The sequence below is a fragment of the Juglans microcarpa x Juglans regia genome, chromosome 6D (assembly GCF_004785595.1).
Source record: "Juglans microcarpa x Juglans regia isolate MS1-56 chromosome 6D, Jm3101_v1.0, whole genome shotgun sequence".
Lineage (NCBI taxonomy): Eukaryota > Viridiplantae > Streptophyta > Magnoliopsida > Fagales > Juglandaceae > Juglans > Juglans microcarpa x Juglans regia.
In genome coordinates this window covers 32564818-32591169 of record NC_054604.1, presented here as the reverse complement: position 1 = coordinate 32591169, position 26352 = coordinate 32564818, and the positions used below count along the sequence as shown (strand labels likewise).

At 36.5% G+C, this 26352-nt stretch overlaps 2 protein-coding genes and 1 long non-coding RNA gene across 6 annotated transcripts; 1 reads left to right on the top strand and 2 right to left on the bottom strand.

Annotated features, from left to right (window-relative positions):
- Positions 1–1860: 1860 nt before the first annotated feature.
- On the bottom strand, positions 1861–3441 carry LOC121234034. The gene is made up of 3 exons (XR_005934281.1): positions 3299–3441; positions 2493–2631; positions 1861–1985 (listed from the first exon to the last, which is right to left on the bottom strand). It is a non-coding gene; the product is annotated as an uncharacterized LOC121234034 (long non-coding RNA).
- Positions 3442–4010: 569 nt separating this feature from the next.
- LOC121235955 (general transcription and DNA repair factor IIH subunit TFB5) lies at positions 4011–7253 on the top strand. Of its 4 annotated transcripts, none has more exons than XM_041132413.1 (4): positions 4013–4175; positions 5136–5224; positions 6346–6408; positions 6849–7253. In XM_041132413.1, exons 3-4 carry the CDS (start codon positions 6374–6376, stop codon positions 7024–7026), a joined length of 213 nt encoding a protein of 70 aa, XP_040988347.1. In that variant the 5' UTR covers positions 4013–4175; positions 5136–5224; positions 6346–6373; the 3' UTR covers positions 7027–7253. The 4 variants fall into 4 exon arrangements, with proteins under 4 accessions (XP_040988345.1, XP_040988347.1, XP_040988346.1 ...); XM_041132412.1 differs by having other exon boundaries at positions 6343–6408; XM_041132411.1 differs by lacking the exon at positions 5136–5224 and having other exon boundaries at positions 4011–4175; positions 6343–6408.
- Positions 7254–18421: 11168 nt separating this feature from the next.
- Positions 18422–24843, bottom strand: LOC121236042 (AT-hook motif nuclear-localized protein 1-like). The gene is made up of 5 exons (XM_041132535.1): positions 23985–24843; positions 21981–22048; positions 19750–19881; positions 19068–19229; positions 18422–18906 (listed from the first exon to the last, which is right to left on the bottom strand). Exons 1-5 carry the CDS (start codon positions 24343–24345, stop codon positions 18718–18720), a joined length of 912 nt encoding a protein of 303 aa, XP_040988469.1. The 5' UTR covers positions 24346–24843; the 3' UTR covers positions 18422–18717.
- Positions 24844–26352: the final 1509 nt, after the last annotated feature.

Below are 26352 nucleotides of genomic sequence, written 5' to 3'. Positions count from 1 at the left end.
ATATTTATATATATTACAAAGGGCAAGGCGAGGCGGGGGTGAACTCCATCCCGCCCCCGTTGTGGGTGCTAGATGCGGGCGGGGTCACCACCCCTTGCATCTTGCAGACGGGAGGATCCGCTCTGCCACACAGGGGTGGGGAGGACGGGGGGCAAGGCAACGGGGCGGGGGTATTACTTTGTATAGCATTACTTCGTAAATTCGTAAAATATATTCATCTTGGAGGCTTTTCCATAAACTTGGTTCAAGGTGCAAAGGAAGACGTGGTGGCCCGAGTTTAATATCTCTTTGGCATTCATTCCTATAGGCCTATGGCCTAGGTACTCTTACAGAACGGATAAAATAGTATTCTTATTTTATTATAGAATTTTGTGTTATGAAAATTTGTATAAATAATAGAGAAAAGCTACTCCTATTGAGGATCATACTGAGGATGGATCTGATAATTTTTTTTGTATAGTGATTAAAAAAATATTTTTTAATGATGATGTATTTTTTTACAAAAATGTTTAAAGATATGAAAAAAATGAATAAAAAAATAAAAAATAAATAAAAAAGACTAATTGGTCTTGTCAAGAGCCATTCTTGTGTTACACCCTCAGTGGGTGTAACACAACTCTAAATAATATCTTTTAATGACATGATATCTTATAATAGAACGAAAGTATTACATCTCATATTTTCATTCGACTTTCATTTAGCCATGATGAGATGGAGGATCTGAGGGTGAGAAAAGTGTCACATTTATGTAGTGTGATAAAAGTATAGTATGTAGTATTGCTCTTGAGATTATTAACGTTTGGATCATCAATCCATCTCAACTCATCATTATAATTTTTTCAAATTCCAACACAAAATATAATAAACAATTCAACTTTTTCAAATCTCAAAATAATAATAAAATTAAAAAATAATATTTTAACAATATTTTATCATTTCAACTCAACTCAGTTTAATATCCAAATGCAGCCTAAGAATTCTATGAACCATCAACTGCTTGAAAGTTCATATCCTTGTAAAATGATTTCAGAGAGTTCATTATCCTTGTAATACAAAGGATCTCAATCGATGCTGAATGGCTTTGTTTCATTTTCTTTTTTTAAAACTCAATATTCGAAAGAAGTAATACTTTTGTATCAATGCTGAAAAAGTTGAATTATTTATTATATTTTATGTGAAAATTTAAAAAAATTGTAATGATTAGATGAGATGTTGATTTTTGTTATCGTTGATATGTATCCTTAAAAATGTACTTAAAATGTATATGTTCATTTAAGTTAGAAGTTGATTTATTTAGTCATCCATTTTTGCTAATTACAATATCTTAACCCTGCAGATTAAGGTACAAGCGTTGGTGAAATTACAAGTACGACAACCAAGAGCCGAGCAAAGCATTCAGGGATATAGAACTATTAGTTTTTATAAAAATCCTTCACGGGCTGTAAAAAATATTTATGGGTTTATTTTAATAGATATGGGTTTGATTTTATATTAGTATTAGGTTGACAGATGTGGATGTGCTTTTGTATTTGACAGCTTTTAATCGTGAACTATTATCGAGTTAGTAGATGTCGGTTTGGAATGATATGAACCTGGAATGAGATGGTCATTTTGATTGCATATTCTTCATCTCCTGGACGTTGATTCGGTATATCTTTTCCATTTAGTGGATTCAAACTTTTGAGAGAGTACAATTTTCTATGTGAGATAGTTCTGAAAACCAAAAAGACCCCATGCTTCATACACAACAATATGTCGCAACAAAAATTTCCCTATGCATCAAACATGGATATCCAATAACTCAGTTAAAATGTAAAGCTTCACTCATTCAAAATTTATCAGTTACAAAGGTGCTCACATCAAAATATAATTACAACTATAATTCATCATCAAAATTTCCACATGACTTGCTTTCGATTGGCTTGGAGGGAGCGGCTGCTACTGAGTTGTTTGTTTGGTATTGGTTCAGTGCTGTTGTTGTGACCCTACTAAAAATGGCATAAAAAGAAAATAATAGAGATTAATCATTGAAACACCATTATGTCACTGCTATTCAGTTTGCTTAAATGAAGTATAGCAGCAGAGATGTCACAAAGAAACTTTAATTTGATAAGAAAATTTCCCTTCACTTTTTGATATAATACGAGGATAGAAAATACTAATCTCATCAAGAAGACTTATAAAACCTAAACCTACACAAACCCCACCCCACCCAGGTATATACGAATTCAGCAAAACTTGTTGGTGACAATCAAGGATGTGTCAATCCCACCACTGATAATTGAAAGAACAAAATTTTTGTGTGTATGTATATATGTAAAGGACTCCAATAACCAATACAACTAGGGAACCAGTTTCTTTGATACATCTGTAGCTAAATTTAGCTGAACATATGGGGACAAAGAATTCTTCTAAAATGATGTTCAACACAGTGATCTAAACATTCATTCTTTTGTACCAAGAAACAGTTAGTAATCACAAGAAATAATTACCATTAGTAAGGAGTTTAGGGGCATGATTCTGCAAAGGAGAGAGGCTGAACCAAATTCTGATATAGCTACTCCCATGCTTGGTCTACTAACTCTTGGAGTTGCTGGTGATGCTTTGTGAGGTGTTATGGATAAAGTAGACCTGTCACGTGTAAAGTCACATAAATATAGAGCCAAATTGAGAATGCTTTGAATTAGATAGGAAATGAGAGATGTACAACCATAATCATGTGCAAGAACGCAACTGAAAACTTAAAAAAACACATATGGATCTAAGCCAAAAATGGGAACTTTGAACAGAAACTTGCCTTTGAAAAAAACAGCAAATATAACTCAAACTGAAAACTAGAAGCACCGAAACACAGAGCAAGATAAAAAATAAACTATATTTGATGCTCGGGAAATAAATTATTCCAGGTCAGATCCAAATAAATATTTACGAGTTCACCAGAAAAAAACACCAATGACCTTGGATCAAGATTAAGAACCAAGAAATGAAGAAACCCCATTATATATATATATATATATATATATATATATATATATATATATATATATATATATATATATATAAACTAGAACTGCAAAATACGATAGAAAGAGGCACTGGACTCACCTAACATTGATGCAAAGATGCATAAGAATCTCAAAAGAGATTATAAACAATAGATCCAACCAATTAATCTTCCAAATACCAAAAAAAAAAAACTCGAGCTCTGTTATATATTCTACAACTCTGTTTTTGTTTTTCCTCAAGCTCTTATTTGGTTTTAGAATCAATGCTTCTATCTGGGAAAAAAGCTACTAACCCGTAAGAGCAGAAAATCTCAGGTGAACTTGGCTTCAACCCACGACGACAAACAAAGATGCAGATTCGGTACTACCAACGACGATGAAGATAGATGCAGACTCGGCTACCCATGACGACAACCACGACAGATTCGGTCCTACTAGACAATGACGACGACGACGACAGATCTGGTTCTCCTACCCACAACGCGCGACTGCATTTTCTCTCTCAGACACTTTTTCTCCTTTCTTCGTTTCTTATTTTTCATCGGTTTTTTTAATCAATAATATATCGGCTGACGTGCATAATACCACATCAGTAGTTTCCCCAATGACGAAGATGGATCCAACGCACGACGGCGACCTCTCTGGTTTCGCTCTTTGGTTTCTCTCTCTGGCTTCGATCTACAGCATCCAACCCAAAGCAGCTTTTTGGATTCGATTTCCCTCCAACGCACAATGACCCAAAGCACGGCAGAACCTCTTTCAGTTTCTCCCTCTCTGGTTTCCAACTAACAGCAGCTTTCGTTTTTCGTTGATCTCTCTCTATGCTTTCTGCTTTTTGGTCTTCTCTCCTTTCTTTTGCGTTTTTATTTTATTTTTTATTATTAATATTACACAATGACGTGGCAGTCGGTTCCACAGCGGGTGCTCTATCCGGTTGTATCTAGAATTATTGTAAAACCCATTTTCGTACTAACCAATAAAAGCGCGACACGTACGCAAAAAAAACTTGATCCGGCAACACCCGATCCCCCTCTCATCTATTAGACTATTTCCTTTCTCTACCTCTCTCGCTTCCGTTCTCTCCCTCTCCCTTCCTCTCCCCGACGGAAGCCCACTCGACGCGACGCTGACCGAAGCCCTACCTGCACTCGTCTTCAAAGCCGACGGAAGGTAAACTCTGCATCCCCGAAGCCCCATTACAGTGATTTAGGGTCCTAGCGATGTTTGGAGAGGTACTGTAGAAGGACCAAATGTTTATTTTATTGTTTCCGTGCAACCGCCGCTCTCTCTTTCCCTCGCATTTCTCTTTCCTCTTCCTTCCGTTTCGCGATTCCTTCCGTTTCCCTCTCTCTCTCTCTCTCTCTCTCTCCCTCTCTCTCCTGCGTTATTTGCCATAGCCCAACTCGTCGCCTTTGGCTCCCAAGCGCCAGTACACCACCACTCACAGACGACCCAGCCCGCTGCTGGCCACTGTCACATTACAACATCCCCTGTCTCATCGCAACTCAGCCGCTTCCCATCGCAACTGGCGGTTGCTCTCGTTAGTCAAAACCACCACAAAGGTATAACTGGCACTTGGTTTTCTACAAATTCATGTGTTTTTTTTTAGAAAACAAACTCACGTGTTCTAGATAGTTATGTTTGTCTTGATTTTGGGAATATATGAACTTTGGGTTGAAATTGTTGATTTGTGTGGGCTGTTGTAATCGGTGGTTGGGAAAATTCTGGCTGTTTATTTGGAGTGTGGGATTTCGATAAATTGAGGGTTTAGGTTTCGACATTAGGCTTGTCTCAGATTTGCTATCGTATATTCTTAAATTATTTATCCATGAACTTCAATGTTTCCTATAGAATAAAACTGAAAAAAAATTGATATTATTAATTAATATATGAAGTGTATTTGCAAAATATTAAAAAAAAAATTATAAAATATTATTAAAACATATAATATTATATTATTATTTTGATTTTAAGATGGCTAGTCCCATCCAAAGGTCTTGGCTATAGTCAAAACTTGAAATTCTAGTCAAAATTTGGACATTGCCAATGCTCTAAAGCCAGCACAAGGGGGAGGGGGAGGGGAGGACGACGAAGGTCTTAATTTGATTTGGGTAATATATTACTGATCAGATTCGCAGAACTCGCATCATCCCCTGTTTTGAATTCCAGAAGCAAACTCATCTCTCCATTCTTTACCCATTCGAAACACCTCTCCTCAGGTAAGTAATATGCTTATTTTTTTTTATAAGTAGGTAAGTAACATGCTTATTCCTTTCGATTTCATTTTATCATCACCATCGCCTTCTCTTTCTCGATTGTATGCGTGTAGTAATTGTTGCAGTTAGAGTATGAGAGTTGATTTTTATACTAGTTGTTCCAGATTAAATTCTACGAACTGGGAGAATATCATGTTGATTTTTATGACGCCATGACTTTATCTTCCATCCACTCTCGTCATGGGCTGCTTTGCTGTTTTTGCGTATGTGGTTTTCATGACCTATTCAACCACTGGGTTACTTGGAAGTAAGAAAACACAAGCAGAAACCAGTCCCCTCGTGCGAATCGCCTAATATCTGTCTCTCGCACACTGAGGAAGATTTCGTTCTCTTTGGTGACCCCTTAAACCCTATTTCCTATGTGTTTCCCACTTCCTCTCTTTCTGTACGTGTTTTTGGATCAAGTTCTTTTGAATCCTCCTGACAACCCTTGGTTCATTTTTTTCTTTTTTATCAGTGAAAATTTGATTCATTTCCATCGCCCAGTGATTTGATTTCAAATCCCCAAAAGTTCTTCTGCTGCTTGTTCTTTTATTTTTTTGGGACTAGAGTGTCTTCTCAATCTCTGGATTCCGAAACTCTCCAGAAACCCTATATTTGAAACTCAAGCTTTTATCAAGCTCATTTTGCTTTCGATTTTCCTAGTTGTGCTAACTAGTAACCCACATTGCCTACTTGCGTCTTGACTTGGAGGATGTGATGGTTGAGAAATTCTTTTGTTATAAGTGGTGAAATTTTTGTTATAATTAGACTGGTTCTACCTTGGACCTGTATATATGTGCGTGCATGTTATATCCATACATATATGCATGTAATTACATATCGTATATTTATCCACTTAGAAATACTATCTTGGAAAATTTTACTTATATGATGAGGCTCCATATGCTTGAAATCCTTTTGAAAGCTAGCAATGCTTTGTTTATAATTCATTTCATTCTAAGTAGACTGCTCCTGGGCGTTCAATGGAACCTTTTTCATTGCTTCAAGATTTTCTTTTGAATATTATGCTGTTGCAATCATGATTTTGCTGCTCTCATTTCTTGGTATTTGTTCTGTAGCAGTTAAAAGGCCCAAGGGTGCTGATACATAATGGTTAATGCAACTAAAGGACTGTTCATTTCCTGGTGAGATACTTTTCTTTGGCCTGAAGCTTTCCAATTATGTGGAGGGCGTGTGCACTTGTCTGTGTGTCCTTTTTTTAAATATCAAGTCTTCTTTTGTTGGGAAGTTAGGTAGGCATAAAAACCCTTGACCGAAATGTAAAACATCAGGTGTGTGACTGGTCATGTTGCTCAAAACATGTTTTCAATTTTGAGTTTTGTGCAATGTATTTTTATTTTATCACTGTTAAGCTATCCAATCATCTCTGTTAATCTATGCATTGGGTTCTGATCATCATTTTGGTGATCGTCTGAAGAGATCCTTTTCTTCTTAATCCATTAATCTAATTGGTGACCAGAGAGGACAGAGTTTTCAAGCCCTTCAAGTGTTTTGCTTCATGTTGTTCTTCCCTCGTGCAAAGTTTCATTGTTGCTGAAAGACTCATCGAGTTTCTCTCTTGCAGTGACATTCCTATGGCACAATTCATTATCAATTTGAATGCCTCGTTGCCTGCATCACAGAAGTTCATTATATATGTCTTGGATAACACTCATCTTTTTGTGCAAACCCATGTGGCTGAAATGATACGAAGCGCCATGGCAGATTTTAGGGATCAGAATTCCTATGAGAAGCCTACGTGATTCAAATCCATTCCTAAATGATGTTCATATAACTAATGTCTCACTTGTCATTTTGCAATTAAAAATGCAATTTTTTTAAGTACTAGTCATTTCGTAATTTTATCTGTTTTGTATGAATTACACGAGTTACTGCTTCCTTCATCTCTGTTACCTTATGGTAGATGATAATGAATTTCTATTTACATTTTGCTTAATAATGCTAGCCCCAAACTTCTGGTTGGATTCCACTTGGTGGAGTTCATTTGTAGTTCAACCATGTTTTGGCAGAGTTCTTGAACTAGCAGTAAAGCTAGAAGAAAAAGATGGGGAAAACTCTACTCTTTTCCAAGTCCCATAGCCATTTTATGACCAGAGCATGATATCTTGTTGGGTTTCGGCTTGGCAAGATCAGGTGTACTGCCCAAGCTCTTTAAATGCCCGAGGGGAGGAAAGCACAAAAAATCGTATGTTGTGGTCTGGGGGCAGCTTGGGCCTAAAGAGATGCTAAAATTTGTTATCTTCATTGTCGAGAACCTTGAAGAGATGCTAAAATTTCTGAGAGGCAGGAACATCTGGCTGATTTGAACCTCGACAATTGGGTAATATAAGCCACCTCGGGGTGACTGGTTGCGGCCACCCTTGAATAGTGACTTTTTTATTTTATTTTATTCTAAAACAAGGATATTTAGTTAATTATAGTATTTTTAGACAATTAGTTAGGCTATAAATTTAAGTTCATGATCGACAAGGGGTGCAATTTGGACCAAAAAAGAAATTGATAGTTCGAGTGCCATTTGAAAATGACTTTTGCTATTCATCAATTCTCACACACCACGTTTATTTTTATTTTATTTTATTTTTTAAAACACTTTTTCAATTTTTTTAAAAATAATAGTCAATCACATCACCAGAATGTGCAAGAAGTATGTAAAAGTGACTCTACATATCATCTTTATATATTATATATATATATATATATATATATATATATATATATATATATGCGCGCGCGTATTCTTGTGATTATTTTGAGTTTGATGGCGCCTCAATGAGCGCTAATTTTATAAAGCAATATTTTGTCTTGATCTTCCTTCTTTGCAACATTTCTTGTTAGCATCGTCCTTCAATATTATATCATATGTCGCACGCAACTTGGACATAAAGTACTTGTTATATCTTTTTTTTTTTAATTGCTTACATTACGATGTTATATCTTTGTTATATCTCGAATAAACAGCTTACATTACGATGTTGATCTAAAATGATAGTTGCTCGAGAAGATAATTAGCAAAACGCTCTATACTATTGAACAAGAAATAACTGGTTGTTTTGGATTCAGAGATGAGATGATTTTAGATGAAAGTTAAAAAAAATATTGTTAGAATATATTTTTTAATATTATTATTATTTTAAAATTTGAAAAACTTGAATTGTTTATTATATTTTGTGTAAAAATTTGAGAAAATTGTAATAATGAGATAAGATAAGATTAAACACTTTCTAAATCCAAACAGGACCTTACTGTGTGTGTAATATCAATCAAGAAGATTTCTTTCTTTAACAAGGTATTCTCATATATTTCCTTCCTAAATATTAATCAAACATAAAATATTTTTTAATTTTAAATCTTTAACTTTTTCACTTAATCATTATTAATTATAGATATGCTGAAATATTTGAAGTATCCAAACAAGCTAAATGTATTGATGGGAGAGAAGCCATGGCATTTGTTAGGGACTAAATTGACTGAGTCAAACCCTCTGATATCTATTACTAAGTCAAGAGATAAGGCAAGAAAGAGATAATGCAAAGAAGTTGGCTCAGACTCCTAAAAGGAAAAATGTATCACAAGTTAAGTTGGATTCTATCACTCTAAGAAAATAACTTTTATATAAGGAGCAGCTCCCCCACAAAATCTGACAAGCTTACTCCATGCACTCTCCACCAATTCTCTAGAGGGACTCACCTGAGACTAAATTCTCTCATTTTATTTAGCGATATTTGAGGCTACGAGACATTGTAAAATATCACTTGATATAGTGGATTTTGCCCCCAACAACTCGTGGATGTAGGCTTTTATGCCGAACCACGTAAATTCATGTGTCTCCATTTATTTACTTTTATTTGCTTATTTATTATTTATCTCATGGATGAATGTGAAGAGTACCGTATCGAAATCCAAATCACCAACGTGGGTCAGGGATGACTCTTTATTCTTTTCCTGTTTGTTGTGCAATTTTTGGCATTAGCAGTTAGCGCCGTCTGTGGGATCGAATTTTTCTCTATACCATAATTGGGAGAAGGATATTCTCCGACTCACGGGATCATCTGCAAAAGTTCAGATTCCTTAGTTCGTGAGATCCTATCCAAAAAAAAAAAAAGAAAAAGAAAAATCAAGCATAAGAGGTCAACGTGAGTTGTCATTTAACTCGCCGTGGTCTTCTATCGCTATGAACGTTTGCTCGCCATGAAGTTGCTGCCAGTCATATGTTCCCTCGCCACAGTGAGTTTCCTTCCGAATAGTACTTGTCACCATAATTTCACTCTAGCTCTTGCCAGCTATTCTTGCCACTACGAGTTGCTACTCGTTACTTGTTTCCTCGCCACAAGGGTGCTGCTCGCTAGTTGCCAGTTGCTGCCCCACGAAGTACCGCTCGCCAATCGCCAATTGCTGACCACATGAAGTGTTGCTCGCCAATTGTTCAATGCACAAAGTGTTCCTCGCTAGTTGCTCTCTCACACGGTGTTGCTTGCCAATTGCTCACCCACAAAGTTCTACTTGCTAATTGCTCACCATATGAGGTAGCTTGCTAGACCGTAGCTTGCCGCGAAGGTCCAATCGCCATCTAACTCGCCATCGAAGCTCTTCGCCAACGGTCCTTGCCACTACGAGTTGCGGCCACTTACGTGTTTCCTTGCCATAATGGGTTTTTTCGCCACATGAACTTCAATTGTCTGTGCATGGATTGCTCGCCGAGAGGTGCAGCTCGCCAATTGCTTTACCACGAGATACTCCTCGCCAGTTATGCAACACACAGAGTGTTCCTCGCCAGTTGCTCTCCCACATGGTGATACTCGCCAATTACTTGCCCACAAAGTTCTGCTTGCCAATTGCCCACCACATGAGGTATTCCTCGCCAGTTACACACCACGCAGAGGGCCCCTCGTGATACACATTATTTTTCATGCCATTCGCATGAATTTTACTTAGCGATAGTCCGAGCAAAAAACAAAAAGGAGCTAATGAACTCGCTAAAGACAAAAAATTTTCATTGCTACAAAAACGCTCAAGGATGAACAATTTCCTCATGCAAAAATCATTCGGTAGTGAATGATCTCAATCAGAACAAATTACTCTAGTTTAGCTCCTTCAAAATTGTTATTTTATTTTTACTAACGAAGTTGATTTTTTGAAAGACTTTTCCCACGAAACTCTTCAAGGTTCCACGAGAAACTTGGCTGCTACATGTCGTGGGAACATACTTCACTGGAAATGAATCGCATGGCGTGAAGCACCAACAATGAAGCGGATCTCGGGCTCCACTTGTGCATCTCAATTTCTTTTCAACAAAATAGGTCATTCTGTATCGCGGGCATCTCATGCCTTTTTGCTGGTATCGCGGGCATCCCAGGCCTTCATTAATGCCAAAGCATGGCTACCCGCGAGCATCGCCGTGTGTCACTAGCCTTCTCCACACTCAAGCGAAGATAACCAAGGTTTGCAAATCTCTAACTTGTAAATTGTATAACACTTACCTATTTTGTGTTAGTGAAAATTCCTCAGGACGTGGTGCAGTTAAGAAGGGCGTGGAGGTCAAAGAGCCCCATGACCCACTCAACAATTAAAGAAGGGCATGGAGGTCAAAGAACCCCATGATCCACTCAGCAATTAAGAAGGGTGTGGAGGTCAAAGAGCCCACAACCCACTCAGCAATTAAAGAAGGGTGTGGAGGTCAAAGAACCCCATGAACCACTCAGCAATTAAGAAGGGCGTGGAGGTCAAAAAACCCAATGACCCACTTAGTAATCAAGAAGGACGTGGAGGTGAAAAAACCCCACGACCCACTCAGCAACCAAAAGAAGACCCGCGCCTTTCGGCGCGCAACAAGACCTGGGCCACTTGGCGGGCAACAAGACCAACACCTATCGGCGAGCAACAAGACCAATGCCTCTCGGCAAGCAACAAAACCGGCATCTCCACCAAGCAACCAGACCAAGGTTTCTGTGGAAAACATATGTGGTTCTGTCATTGCCCGTGCCAAGGCATGGCTACCTGCGGGCATCACCCATATATCACCACACTTTAGCTGGGTGGCTCAAGTTCACAAATTTCAAACTTGTAATTTGTGTTACATTTATCTAATTTGTTTTTTGTTTTTTGTGAGAACTTCTTAGGACATGGTGCAACCAAAAGTTGAGTTACACACTCGCAGTGCAAAAGAACGAGTGTGGATGTCATAAGACCACACAACCCTCTCTAGAGATCGTCATCGTGGAGGTCAGAAGACCACACGGCCCTCTCTAGAGATCGTCATCAAATGATTTGCAAAACTCAAACTTGTGAGTTGGATTATTTAATCTAACCTATTTGGTTTTTATTTTCATACAAGGAGAGCTCTAGCTCCAGCCATAGAGTGCGGTCGCATTTTGTCTCCTACTACAATGAAGCAGTTGAGCTCAACTTGAACATCAATGCGGTAGAGTCATTATCCCGCTACACCTATTCGCCGAGGTTACACGATCGAGCATCTCTCCCATTACGCCCATTGCCTAGAGTTACGTGGTCGAGGGCATCTCCCGCTACATTCCACTCTCCAAGTTTATGAGGTCGAGGGCATCTCTTGCTACACCTATTTGCCAAGGATACACGGTCGAGCATTTCTCTCATTACGTCCATCGCCAAGAATTGAGCAGTCGAGCATCTCTCTTGCCTTTCTCCAATCAGTAAGGTTACGCGGTCGAGTATCACTCCTACCACAGCTTCTCGCCAAAAAGTGAGCAGTCCAACTTCTCTCCCACCTTTCTCCAATCGGTAAGGTTACGCGGTCGAGCATTACTCCCGCCACACCTTCTCGCCAAAAATTAAGCGGTCGAGCTTCTCTCTCGCCTTTCTCCAATCGGTAAGGTTACGCGGTCGAGGGCATCTCCTGCTACACCTATTTGCCAAGGCTATATGGTCGAGCTTCTCTCCCATTACGCTCAAACATTAGTAATTACAGATATTCTGAAATATTTGAAGTGTCCAAATAAGCTAAATGTATTGAGGGGAGAGAAGCCATGGCATCTGTTAGGGACTAAATTGATTGGGTCAAACCCTTTGGAAATCCATCACTAAGCCAAGAGATAAGGCATGAAAGAGATAAAGTAAAGAAGTTGGCTCAGACTCCTAAAAGGAAAAGGTATCACAAGTCAAGTTGGACTCTATCACTCCAAGGAAATAATGTCTATATAAGGAGCAGCTCTCCCACAAAATCTGACAGGCCACTCCATGCACTCTCCACCAATTCTTTAGAGGGATTTTCCTGAGACTAAATTCTCTCATTGTATTGAGTGATATGCGAGGCTACAAGATATTGTAAAATCATCACCTGATATAGTGGATTTTGCCTCCAACAACCTGTAGATGTAAGCCTTTATGCCGATCCACGTAAATTCTTGTGTCTCCCTTTATTTACTTTTATTTGCTTATTTATTATTTATTTCATAGATGAACGCGAAGAGTATCGTATCGAAACCTGAATCACCAACATGGGTTGGGATGACTCTTTCTTCATTTCCGGTCTATTGTACAATTTTTGTCATTAACATCATTGTCCTTCATATACATAGATCAGGTGTTACAAGTAGGCCTATGCAAAAACACAATAAGCTCAACCCACCCGACAAAACCGATCCTATCAGCCCGTATAAAATCGGATTAAAATTAGATGCGGTTTGGATGATGTCCAACCCGCTTTTAAGTGGACGAAACTGATCAAACTACAACCCCCCTCTCTTCTTTCTATCCAGCACAAACCCTAGCCTCGCTCTCTCTCTCTCTCTCTCTCTCTCTCTCTCTCTCTCTCTCTCTCCAGCATAAAGACGCTACGGATGAAACCCCTCTCTCTTCGAAAGGCTTTCTTGCGAACTGCAGTTAGCCTAATAAGATATGAGAGTCTTGAAGCAGTTCAGTCCATCCAAGTCCTGTGCGAACCGCGATGATCTCCGCTGCTGTGGCTGCTTCTCCTTCTTAACATACGTCGCCAGTGGTGGCTATGACTGTGAGTCTCCCTGTTGCTTCTTGTTCACGTCGATGTTGGCTACGGTGGTATCGCTACGGCCCTTGGCGATGGAAAGGAAGGAAGCCCTACCTTTTGGCCCAACAACTCCGCACACACGGCGTCGAAGGAAGTGAAGATTATGGAATTCATGATTGACCTTTGTCTGATCTCTTTACAAAATATTTCTTGTTTACAGAAAGCGCTGAAATGGTTTTTCCTCTCTGTGTTTGTTTCCCAAGAAATTTACTTTCGGTTTCTCTTTTATTTTTCTCCTGTCGGTAAAGTAAGAAGAAGATGCTGAAATGCTGCAAACTACACTTTTCATTTTTTGTTTCTTGGGTTGTTGATTTGAGATTGATAATTTGATATTGTGATCATATCATACAGATGATGGAAATATTATGTAAATAGATGTAGAAGTGAAGAACGCAGATTTTTATTTTTATTTTTATTTTTTTGCTCTCTGTGGTGAATGTCGGGTCATACGGATTCGACTCGTTCTGTGTTTGTTCGGGTCGAGTCGGGTTGGTTTGGCCATTGGATGAGGACAATCAGGTCTGGTCAGACACAAACCCGGTTGCCTCAGGTTGGGTTGCATGCCTAGTTACAAGTACCGCCTGGGTTGAGAACCATGTTGAAGTTCAACCTGGGTACTATTCTGGTTCAGTCCAAAATGATTTATTTTTGAACAAACTTTGCTGAGATAATAATATATACTCAACAAATTATAACTAATAAAGAAAGTTATATCATATCTATTGCTAGAATTTATAATGCATTGTTTTTGTCCCTAAAAGTGGATGCATCTAGAAATGAGAAAAATAAACAAACTAAGGAATAATATCCCCGACAATAAGAAGCTGGGGGAATCTAGAAATAAAAATATGTTATGTCGTTGGAACACATTTACATACAATGACTTGATGTATTATATTTATACTTCATAACCGTTTAGGTAAATCAGATCGATCGAGCTGGTTAATACGTACATAAGTCCCTTAATCTCTCTTTCCTCCATTCTTCATTGACCTTGGCAATAAAGCTTTCGATTCTTCTATTCAAACAATCGTCATCTTCTTCTTCTTCATCTTGCCAAAATATATCGTCATCACTAGTATCATCATCGTCATCATCTTCAACATAACCATCCGAACCACCAAAACATTCTTCGTCGTTGTCGTCGTCCTCCTCAATGCAATCCCCAGTCTTGTATTTCATATCTTCCTCCCCTAGGCCTTCGTTCAAAGGTAGGAAGGGAGGCCAAGCCCCATCAACTTCTTGTGAAGGTCTGTAGTTTCCAACAAGGATGGCTATGATTATCATGTTAAAAACTGAAAACTGGAGAAGCGGGCTAGATGAGAATCCGTGAAGCTTATCTTCTTGACGGTTTGATGGCCACAAGTTCAGGAATAGAATGGCAGCCAAACACAGATCAAGTACTAGAGGTGTCATTATCTCGACAAATCTCATGATACCCCCAACCAATATAAAAAAATGGGTAATAGGTGTTGTACGTTGTACGTAAGTACGAGCTTGCTTGTGAAAAAAATGTGCTATCGTACTGACGTCGAAGAGAGAATTTATATGGCTGAGCACTCAAAAGTGGTTTTCTCGGAAAGAGAGATAGATTGTGGGAGTAGTATACCATTAGTATTTTACGTGGAAATTCAGGAAGTACATGACCTCGTCAAGGAATATATAAGAACTTCTAATTAAGCATGAATGATATAAACCCTGAAACTTCCTATATACTGTCTTAATTATTTTAATCGTGGATTCGTGGGAAGTATCCATATGTCGGCAATGGCCAACACAAATTTCAATTCTTGAATTCCAAGCATGTTTTTTTTTTTTTTTAAGATTTATCCGAAAGAATCGCAAGATGATATCTGCATACATATCAACCGTTTAATAAATTATTATTTTCTTAAAATGAAAAATTCAATAATCAATGGTTTGTACCATATTATCCTTAAAATATAATTAAGTGACATGATCCTTAGATATTTTTACCTTGGATCATGAAGGTAAAATATCTAACATTTTCCTCTCGAGACTTGTAGCATATATGCATCTAATTTGCCATAAAGGGTATGACTTTTTTCATTACACCTTAGGGGCTGAGTTCCATTTTTTTTCCTGGGAAATTTCCTCACGCACTCCATTTGGTGCATAAATTATCATTTAATTAGAATCTGTACGTGGGATCTTTCTGACGGAATATTTAATATTCTATGGCATAAATTAAAGCCCTTTCATTAATTGGGAAAGGTTTGAATGCGAAACATTTGACGGTACAAATTGTGGACTTAATGATAGTTTTAAGTTTAGAATTCAATGCAAAACGTGGAAGTGGAGTGGCAGCTTCTTCAAAACGTCGAGCTTCAGACCTTCCAGCTTAGTTTACTTTTCCGCATCAAGAACTTTTCGTACCAAAAATATTGTTGATGACATAACACCCGTCACTTGTGGATGATTGAAGTTGATAGATTAGCAAACTGTCAAAATGACGCGTATGTGTTGTTGACCTGGCCGTATATATTGTAGTCCGTGTTCTCAACATCTGGACTACGACGTTCCGTTCCCCTTCATCCTGAAAACATGCTACTTTATTATTATTATTATTATTATTATTGTTTGTTTTATTGATGAAACAAGTCTATCACAAAGTTGCTTCTTTTTAATCATTCTCGTGGTGATGGCAAGAACTTTGAGTGGCTTAACTTGTAGATCCATAAAACGAAAAGTTCAAGAAATATAATCATAACTATTGAAGGCACTCGGAACATTTTCTCTTTCACCAACATTTTTTTCCCTCAATGCTAATATTATTAAGGGCGATAATACGTGATACAATTTGTGAATTCAACACGAACATGATACTAAAATAGCAAGTTTTAATTTTTTATAAATAGGTTCGGGTCAAAACAAATTGATCTTTAGACACGATTAATTAATAAATGGGTCAATAATAAGTCAACATGTTTAACCTGGAATCAATATATTTAAATTTTACTTCAAAATTACAATTTTATTATTGTTGAATTTTAATATTGATATTTCTCAATATGTTTATGTTTTTATTGGTGGGATATTAATTTTGGACATTTGCTTACATTTGTTATTATTGGATTTGTAATATTTGTTTTATTATATGTTAAAATCCGAAAAATATTGATATTTTTTATTAGTAGATAATCTTATTGTTTTTTTTTTTTTAAATATTGTGGCTATTAATAAATATATGTTTTATTTTTTATGTGAGATTAAGTTAATCAGGTCAAAGGGGTTATGCAAGTCAATTCAACTCATTTACATAAAACAAATTTAAACGGGTTGAAATTGATCAATTTCTAATTAATTATTAAACAGGTCGTGTTATGTTACCCGTTATTTAAATGGGTCGTATTAGAATTTGAATGTCTTGACCAGTTTAGTTTAACGGTCATGTTCGAGTTGACCCATACAATCGAATATCTATAACTTCATACGATACGAAAACAAATTGCCACCCCTAAACATTATATCATTACAAGAGAATTAGTTAAAATCAAAAAGTGTCGGCTTGAAAATGAGTGGGATATCCCTCTCTTGGAAAGGCTTGTGAGTCAACAAAAAGCTTTCGAGTTGTATCAGTTTTTAGCTAGGAGGAAGGATGGGCACGATGTTCTTATTTGGATGAAGGATAATAATGAAAAATTTACTACAAATAGTGCTTGGGATTGTATCCATGTTAGAGCGTCTTCTTTACCTTGGACCCATTGGATTTGACATACCAATCTTCCTAAGAAAATTTCTATCATGATGTGGAAGGTTTCTCATAATTGTTTGAATGTTGATGATAAGATCAAGAAAATAGGCATCCATATGATTTCTAAATGCAATTGTTGTGCCAGGTGCCATATGGGTGTTTTCCAAACGTGGTAAGAATAAATTAATTTCTAGTTCCGTCGTGCTAGTAACTCTTCTCAGTTACGGATTATTTTTTGTCTTCTCTCATCTATTGTCCCTTAGAAGTTTTGGTCTTGTAATTTTCTTTGAACATTATTGACATTTTGTATTGTGGTTGGGTTTTTTTTTTTTTTTTTTTTAGTGTTTGAGTATCTGTAATCCCAGATATCCGGCTGTAACCAAATTAGTTAAAAGAGGTGAGAGTGAATGTTAGATACAAACAATGCAGCAAATTGTCATAATCTAGGATGATCCAAAATGAGCCAAATGCTCAATGCAAATGATTCTCATATATAAATAAGAATGATGTGTATAAGAGGCGATATGTAGATTAAGGGACAAACAGAGTGATTCTTAAGCATCAATTCATATTGACGATATATTCTAGACAAAAATTGGACAAAGTGATAATAAATCATAGAGTAGAAATGATATTTGCAATCATTGATTACACAAACGTCGTGCACTCTTTTTGAAAAAAATGAGTAAATAAAAAATTCACATGAAAAAAATTAATTTTTTAATAATAGACCCTATCATTTTTTAAAATAAGTGCATAGCATTTGCACAACTCATAATTGTATTTAGCATTACTTGAGGATGAGCAGGCCATGGACAAGATGTATCTAGAATGCGTGGTTGGTGTTGGTAAGTGAGAAAGTCCTAATTTGTAAAAGCAATAAGAAAAACCAAGAAGAAAAGAGAAGGAGAAATGGAGGAAAAGAGCCGAGAGGGATGGCAATGAGGAAAGGGGCCTTGGTAGGGGAGATGGAGGGCTACTCCCTCACCGCGGAACTCCCAAAAGAGGTGGATTAATCATGAACCGAATGTGTATCGATGAAGGAGAAAGTGAGAAAAATACCCAGGTAGAAAACACAAGCCTAGTCAAAATAAAAGATAAAGAGAGCATTGAAGCATCGGAGAGGGAGGGATTCGGAGAAACAAGATTGCTTTTTTTTTGTTTTTTCCTTCTGATCGATTTCCTTTGACAGTGTTAGGCAATATTCATAATTAGATCACTCGACGAAGAAAATTACTGCAGGCAGCAGAGAAATGACTTATGGGCTATTGGCCCTTGTGCTAGGATTTGGTCCCCTTGAATTATGGATAACAGAAAACTGTTGTATATACGCTGCAGATTCCTCCATTTTTTGGATAACCATTGCGGAATAACTTAACATAAAGAAGCCACTGGAGACTGTGAGTTCAATTCAGAATGTCCAAAACAACTTTCAAATCACAATCACATCAATTCAAGAAGGAAGGTTCAAGTGTAGATGATGTTACATCAAACTATTCTACTCGACAACAGCGGCAACATAGGTGGTCTACACTCAGCTAAACTAAGATAAAATTCTACCTATGAAGGGAAGGGGAAACCCCTGCACTACAACAACAGACCAAACAAACGCAGCGAGAGTGAGCTTCAACTAATCGAGTTCCATTGCCAATGTGGTCAGTAACAAATCCCGTACTGCACAACAATGTGAGGCCCTTTATATTACCCTCCAGGCAGAGATACGTTAATGTCAGTAGGCTTATTCCTGGAATCTGGTGGCAGCGAAGGCCAAGGATCTGCACTCGATATAGGAACAGCTGCAGTCGGCGTGGCAATTGATACGTACTCGTGTTTCAGTTTTTTGGGCTTTTGTTCATGCTGATTCCCTGTCAGAAAACTCCCAACTACGACCTGTAACATACCAACAAGAAGGTAATATCAGAATTTGACCCTCATGCTATGGAACTGTCTATACAGATCATCATTTCTAAGAAGGTGAGGAAAAAATATTTGGATTGGAGACTAGTTTCTCGTTTCTCTTCTGCACCAATTTGTAAAAGTAAGAGCCATGCCTGCACGGGACTTGCAGCTACTAATAGACCAGCAACACCGCCACCTACCACACGCCCATCTGGACTTGCCAATGAAACACTCATCCCACCAGATCTGCTCCTCGTTCCTCCACTTTCATTTGGCATGAATGATCCAGATAACGACAATATCTCAAAACGACCCTGTGAGAACAACAGCATAAAGATATTGGGTATATGCTAGCTTTTTAGCAGCAGATAATTTAAAGATTTGATAGAATTGATAGGATCAGAAAATCATACATATAATAGAAGGTGACATGATGAGAAAATGGCCAACGGTTTGGTCGGAAGGAACAGTGGCAGATATTGGATCGGAATTGTGATTGTCAAACTAATAGTAGCAGTCAATCACTTTTATAAACAATAATGACAAAATAAATACATACAAAAACTTGTACTCCCAAGTTTGGGACCAATGGCACTGGCTACCAGACAGGACCAGCTGACCCAATGATGAATACGGATGAACAGACTAGATGGCGGTCCACATGACCGAACATAAATCAATTACTATAACTAGAAAGCTATCACCTTTCTCAATGCAGATTCCAGCAAGGCCAACATGGCAGGAATTACTAACTTAGAATGAAACTCATTTATTGAATTTGATCCTCCAATATAAAGGTCCACCAGCTTTTTAAAGGGGGATAAATTGCATCACCTCATATGTCAATGTACCCCCAGAAGAATCAGGCTGGCGAAGTGTAACACTTGATATCACGCCATTTGCAGAGAGAATGCATATAGCTCGAGGCCCTTGCTGAGAAAATGATATGACCTTCATTGTAACATCCTGCAACAATCAAGAGGAACATCACCTTTATGATAAAATTCAATTTAATTCTTTGAATTAGACATTAAAAGCATACAGATAGGAAGTACTACCAAATCAGCTCGGAATGTCCTTGAGACATTACCCCTACAACCCCAAGGGGTGCAGAGTCTAAAGCATAACTACAAAGTTTGGTGACCATTCCCCCGCCCCGGGGGCAATACAAAAAAAATTGCAGTCAAATAAAAAAATCAACATTGATGCAACATTGACCATCTAATTCTCATTGATTTTTAGAGTTTCAGAAGTTAGCAACATATATATATATATATATATATATATATATAGGCACAAGTAATCAGTATCCACATTAGGCCCAAATTAGGAAAGCAAATAGGTTTTTACCCTTCAGAATTAGGAAGTTTCCCAATTACAAAAACCTTGTTTTTATGTGCTTTTGGTTTTGATTTGTTGACGTGAGAATTTAAAAGAATTTGCATGGGATGATGTCCTTATTCAATCAATTACAGGTCAATGTACTGTAAACTTGTATGATAGAGAAGAACAAAGAGGTTGCAGTGTACTAACATCCACTCTTGCCATTGCAATCAATTATGTAGTAGGTAATGTTTATAGCCAAGACATGCAATGGGTATGTGAACTGGCGATTAGGGGTGTAAATCGGTTAGTCCGGTCTGGTCCGGGGGGGTGATGGACCGAGATTTTCGGTCCATCATTTTCCCCGGACCGGACCGGTAGCTATTGGTCCGGTCTGGTCTATTTGGTCCAGCCCAATTCTTTTTATTTTTTTTTCTTTTTATTTCAAATAAATTAATAAAAATTATTTAAATTGCTAAATTAAAATTAAGTAAATTATTAATGTGGATTATGTAACTGACTCATTAAAAAATAATTAATTATAATTATATTGATGATGTTAATTGCTAATTTGTTACTAACTTAGAGTATGTCAATGTATTATGATAGTTAATGCATAATGAGCTATATTAAACTTTTTACATTTTGTATATGAAGCATAAACAATTGAATTATCCATAGGTCCCTGTCCATACATGCTTTATATTTACTTGTAACTTAGGTATTTTACAAAAAATTTATCTAATAACTTTAATTAGATCATAGATGTAGATGTTAGTAATTAGTTAATGGTGAATTGGTGATAGGTTAGTTATTTGATATCATACATTAGTAAATTACAATTTACAATAATATTTGTAATTGCTTTATATTTACTTACAACTTAGTTATTTTACAAAAAATTTATCTAATAACTTTAATTAGATCATAGATGTAGATGTTAATAATTAGTTAAAGGTAAATTGGTGATATGTTAATTGATAATATACATCAGTTAATTAATAGAATATTAATTTGTAATTACATATTTAAAATTTTATATTGTTAATGGTGATAGATTAGATGAAAATTACATAATTAATTATACAATTATTATATAAAATAATATATAAAAAATATATTTAAAAATTAAAAATATATTTTCCTATTCGGTCGGTCCGGTCCGGGAAACCCCACCCTAGGACCGGACCGAAAACCGAAAAAATAGAATTTTTTAGATCGAGACCGACCGGTCCCAACTTCGGGCCGGTCCAATCCGGACCGAACCGGTCGGTTTCTCCAATCCAGACCGACCGACTTACAGCCCTACTGGCGGTACAAATAAATTAATGCTGTCATTATAACTAGTTAGATTTCCTATATAAAACCTCCAATCTGCTCAGAAGAAGAAACCACAGATACGCTATTAAAATAAACTGAAACCAATTTACATTAGTAGTTCACTTTTTGTAAGACATTCAACTATCCTAGGGAAAAAAGGATACCTCAATGCAATGCAGAAAAATGGATCACTAAAGCAATGGTTTTAGTCTAGTTCTTTCCTTCATCCATAGGCTAAAGTACTCTGATCATTTACCAAGTAAATCTATGGGAAATCAGTTAAAGGGCCAAATTTCTAGTATTCAAAGATTGTCATTCTTCTCTGACCATGAAGTCCAGATATTATCTTCATATAGGCCAACCATAACACAGCAGAATCTCTTTCAATACATTCAAAAGACACCTTTATTTTCAACAATTACCTCGCCGGTATTAACAGTGATGATATGGGGTGTAAAATTGGCACCAACAGAGCATGCAACCCATTCACCTACAGAAGATTCTTAATATATCAGTAAACACAATAAGGAACCTCCTCTCTGCAGTAAATTTGAAAAATTCACTAGCCATACCAATATATAGCATGTTTACCACCGAATAAACAATGTAAATTGCCTCGTAATTTGTTTTCTTTAAAGCAGAAGAGAAATCTCATAGGTATCATATCTATTGAAACATACTGAGACTTTGTTCAACTAAGGGCTCTATCATTCTTTAAAATAAATGAATTCATCACCGATCGTATAAAAATGAATAAATTGGCTTTCTCAATGAGTACTCATGACATACGCACCACAATAAAAGAAATTAAAACCACAAAATAGCCATTATTTGTGAATATGGAAGATCTTATATTGGTACTGGCAACATGCCCATTTTACATAATAGGGTTTCTCAGAATTTAAAAGTTATCACATAATAGGTTTCCACACCAAGGCTCAATCCAATTCCACAGTACTTATGTCAGAGAGTTGAATACCAGGAATTCACATATTCCAGATAAACTTATGAATGAATAGGACATTATTGAGTCAGTCAAGTTTTTCCCCATTAATGTAATTTTAACACACCATACTTCCATTCCCTCTTCATTGTCCTATTCACTTCCAAACACCAGATAGTCCTATTGCTTGTGCTTGCTTTTCACTCTCAAGACAACGGTCTCTCTCTTCTATAAACCAAAGCAAAGCGCATGGCACTGAAGTGAAGAAAGCTCAATAAACACACACAAAACTAGATAAATTTTTTTCTGATTTCTGCAATGGGAAGAAAATTATTAAAAAAAAAAAATCTGACTCTGAGAAGGGAAGACTAAATTGTAATCCTTTTTTTTTTTATCAGCATAATATTAAATACCTAACAATATAAGTACCAATGCAGTGCCAATCTGTAAATGTAGATGCTATGTTTTCATTCCCAAGTTCACATTACAACCATGCATAACAACTTAATACTGGCTGATGTTGCAGAAACTGTAGTATACAACTTTCCTACAACTGATTACTAATGTGGCGAAAGAGTAATTAAAATCCAGAGTGCTACATTTTCTTTTAGTGATGGATGGCTTGAAACCTAAATTTCCATGCAGCACGCAGAAGTCAGCAGCATTAGAATATCGGAATAAGTAAGTAGCTTACAACAGCTTTAGAAGCAATGATGTCTGTCCAGGAAGATATTCTCACATACATATGGTAGAAGATATCTTGAAGGAGTGCAGGCAGTCAGGCACTCTAGACCACATAAATAAAGAGGATGAGAGAAGTCAAAACAAAAGGTCCTGATGCATATTCAGATTTCCAACTGACTTGGTAGACCGAATCAAAATATATAGTAAGAGGTCAGAATATTGAAAGACCCTTACTTCTAACCATATCCGAAGAAACCAACAACAAAACACCAACTCAGAACTAAATATCTAGAGAACGTGGAAACAGCTTCTCTCTTCCCCCTTCGCAGTGACGGCCGTTGAATTTAAGTCTCGAGTCGAACGTATGTTCACATCACTTGCAAACCTTTAGCAGGTACCCGAAATTGGCACCTTGCACAATTTTGTTCCTAAAAAGGTGAAAGTACCAAATGAAAGCCATATTAAGAAGATTCCATCATTCTCACACTAAACGCAAAAAACTCGCCATCTTTTCAGAACTACCAGAAACATCAAGTCTCGAGATCTCACTGAGGGCATCCAATCAGAGGTCCCACACCTACCCCCCAAGCATCCCCTAAACCCAAACCAACCATCTTAAACTCAATCCCTATAGGATCACTTCCCCGCTAAACCAAACCAAAACCACCCCGGGGCCCGGACTGCATCAAGATAACACAAACTACAAGCAAAAACAACCAGCAATCCTATCTTAACCATAAAACAAACACAGCAGAGCAGATTTCAAGCGTATGTATAGCGATGCACATTTTCCCCATACCTATATTCTCCACCTCAAACTTGGTCTTGCTCACCGAGCTGGCTGGCTTCACTTTTCCACGCTTCTCGGCCGAGAAGTCGATCACCGGTGGCGGCGCGGAGGACGATATCGGCTTCGGAGACAGTGCCATCGTGACGCTACCGTCAAGCCCGTACTTCCTAGGCCGACCTCTCTTCTTTTTTGCCGGCATAGCTGGAGCCACCACAGTCACAACCGTTGAAGGCGGCGCACTCACTTTCGCCGCCGTACTCGGCGGCGGAGCTGATCCAGCAGTCTGAGCCGGATTTTCCGTCCTTGGAGCTACATGGTAGTCCGACGGAGCATCTGATCCCACCACTGTAACCCCACTACTTGCCTCCATAGTTAAACACCACAGATTTTTCTAAAACTTCTATTCAAAGCCCCATTTTTCTCTTAATCTAAATCGCCAGAAAGAAAAAAAAATCTACGAGATTTTGAAAGATATGAAAATCCAAAATAAGAAATAACTAAACTTTGAACCCAAACCCAGAAATAAAAAATAAAGAAAAAAAAAAGCTTCAAATTTTAGAGCTTATAAAGCTTCTTTGGAGTGTTAAACTAGCAGAAGAGCTTGAAGAAAATATTATTGCAAAACTAACAGTAAGATTTCTTCTGCAAAACTACTGTTGCAAAGCTAAGCTGAAACAGAGCTCGGAGAGTGATGAATTTTTTTTTTTTTTTTTTGCTGTAAAAATTATTTTTATTTTTAGGAAATTGGGTGAGATTGAGAGGAAAAAAAGACTGATTTTTGATTTTGTGATTTGAATGAAAAATGCAGAGATAATAAGAAACCTTGTTTTTGTTGTTTTAGCTAATTGGTGCCTAACTTTCCAAAGACTGTCCGAATTGAGATTAAAAAAAAATAAGTGGGAAAAGAAAATATAGAATAATGGACAGTAATGAATATTGCTGTGATGATTTAATATTTTATGATAAAAAACATTGATTTTTGAGTTTTGGTTGGAATCTGTTGAAGATAAAATATAAAATAAATTTGAAAGTGGGTAGGGGAGTATTATTTTTTTCCTTTTTCTATTATTCTCTGCTTTTGTAAAAGTGGACAAACCGAAATAATAAGTAATTATTATCAACATTATCATATTAATTTTTTTATTATATCATATGTCTTTTTGTACTGTAACATATCATATCTTTTATTTTCTAAGCAATATTATATATATATATATATATATATATATATATATATATATATATATCTTCTAGGTGAATGGAAAGTAAAATTTGGTTGCCAAGAATTGAAGAAATTGTTTAGATAAGGAAACGAGAGAGAGGGGTTGTCCAAGCCAAGCATACCTTTTTTCTGGGTGACATAAGCATTACCTTTGTGCAAGCAAAGAGTGATAAAAGCATAAGCAAAAATCATAAATTTTGAAAAGCATAATCTTATTTTTATTCAACACTCTTGCTTTTTTCACCTTTAAACAGTATATTCTTCTATTCTATTTTATTTTATTTTATTTATAAAAATAATGGATATATTTCCGTTTCCTGAGAGAAGTGAAGGGGGAACCAAAAATAAAAATAAATAAATAAATAAAGTAAAACAAAAACAGAAACAAACAAAATAACAGCAGTGTTTCATTCCTTTGCTTAACCATAACGTATTTATTATCTTGTGTAAATATTTAGGGCTCGTTTTTTTCGAAAGATGAGATGAGATGAATTGAAGTTAAAGTTAAAAAATTAAATAAAATATTATTAAAATATATATATTTTAATATTATTTTTATTTTAAAATTTGAAAAAGTTGAATTGTTTATTTTATTTTGTATTAAAAATTAAAAAAATTATAATAATTAGATGAGATAAGATATTTTCTAAAAACAAACGAGGCCTTAGTGCCCAAATCTTGACTTGGTAAACCACTTTTCACAAGCAAACGACCAGAAAAATAAGTAACAATCCTCATACACAATTATCTACATCGATAGTTCTGCTCCCAAGTATATATAGCCTGTGAGCATGGCACCCACCTAAAACAATATTTTGATAATATGCCTTATTAATTACGAGATAGTTATACATAAGTAATTATTTATTTTCACACTTTACATTTATAATTTTTTTATAGGATGTAAAAATATTTTTTATAAGGTATTTTTCATAGAGTGTGAGGTGTGGAATAATGAATAATGACTGATGAGAAGAATATGCTTTATTAATTACTCTTATCACAAAGTTCTGAACTTTGTAAGAAATTACATATGCATCTTAACTTTCCTCTGTTTCTCAAAATTAAATAAATCCTATTAAATAATTCAATGAATCTGACTGTCTGAGTATGTTTTTCACTCTTTTATGAGAGCCAAAGGGGAGCTTTAGAATA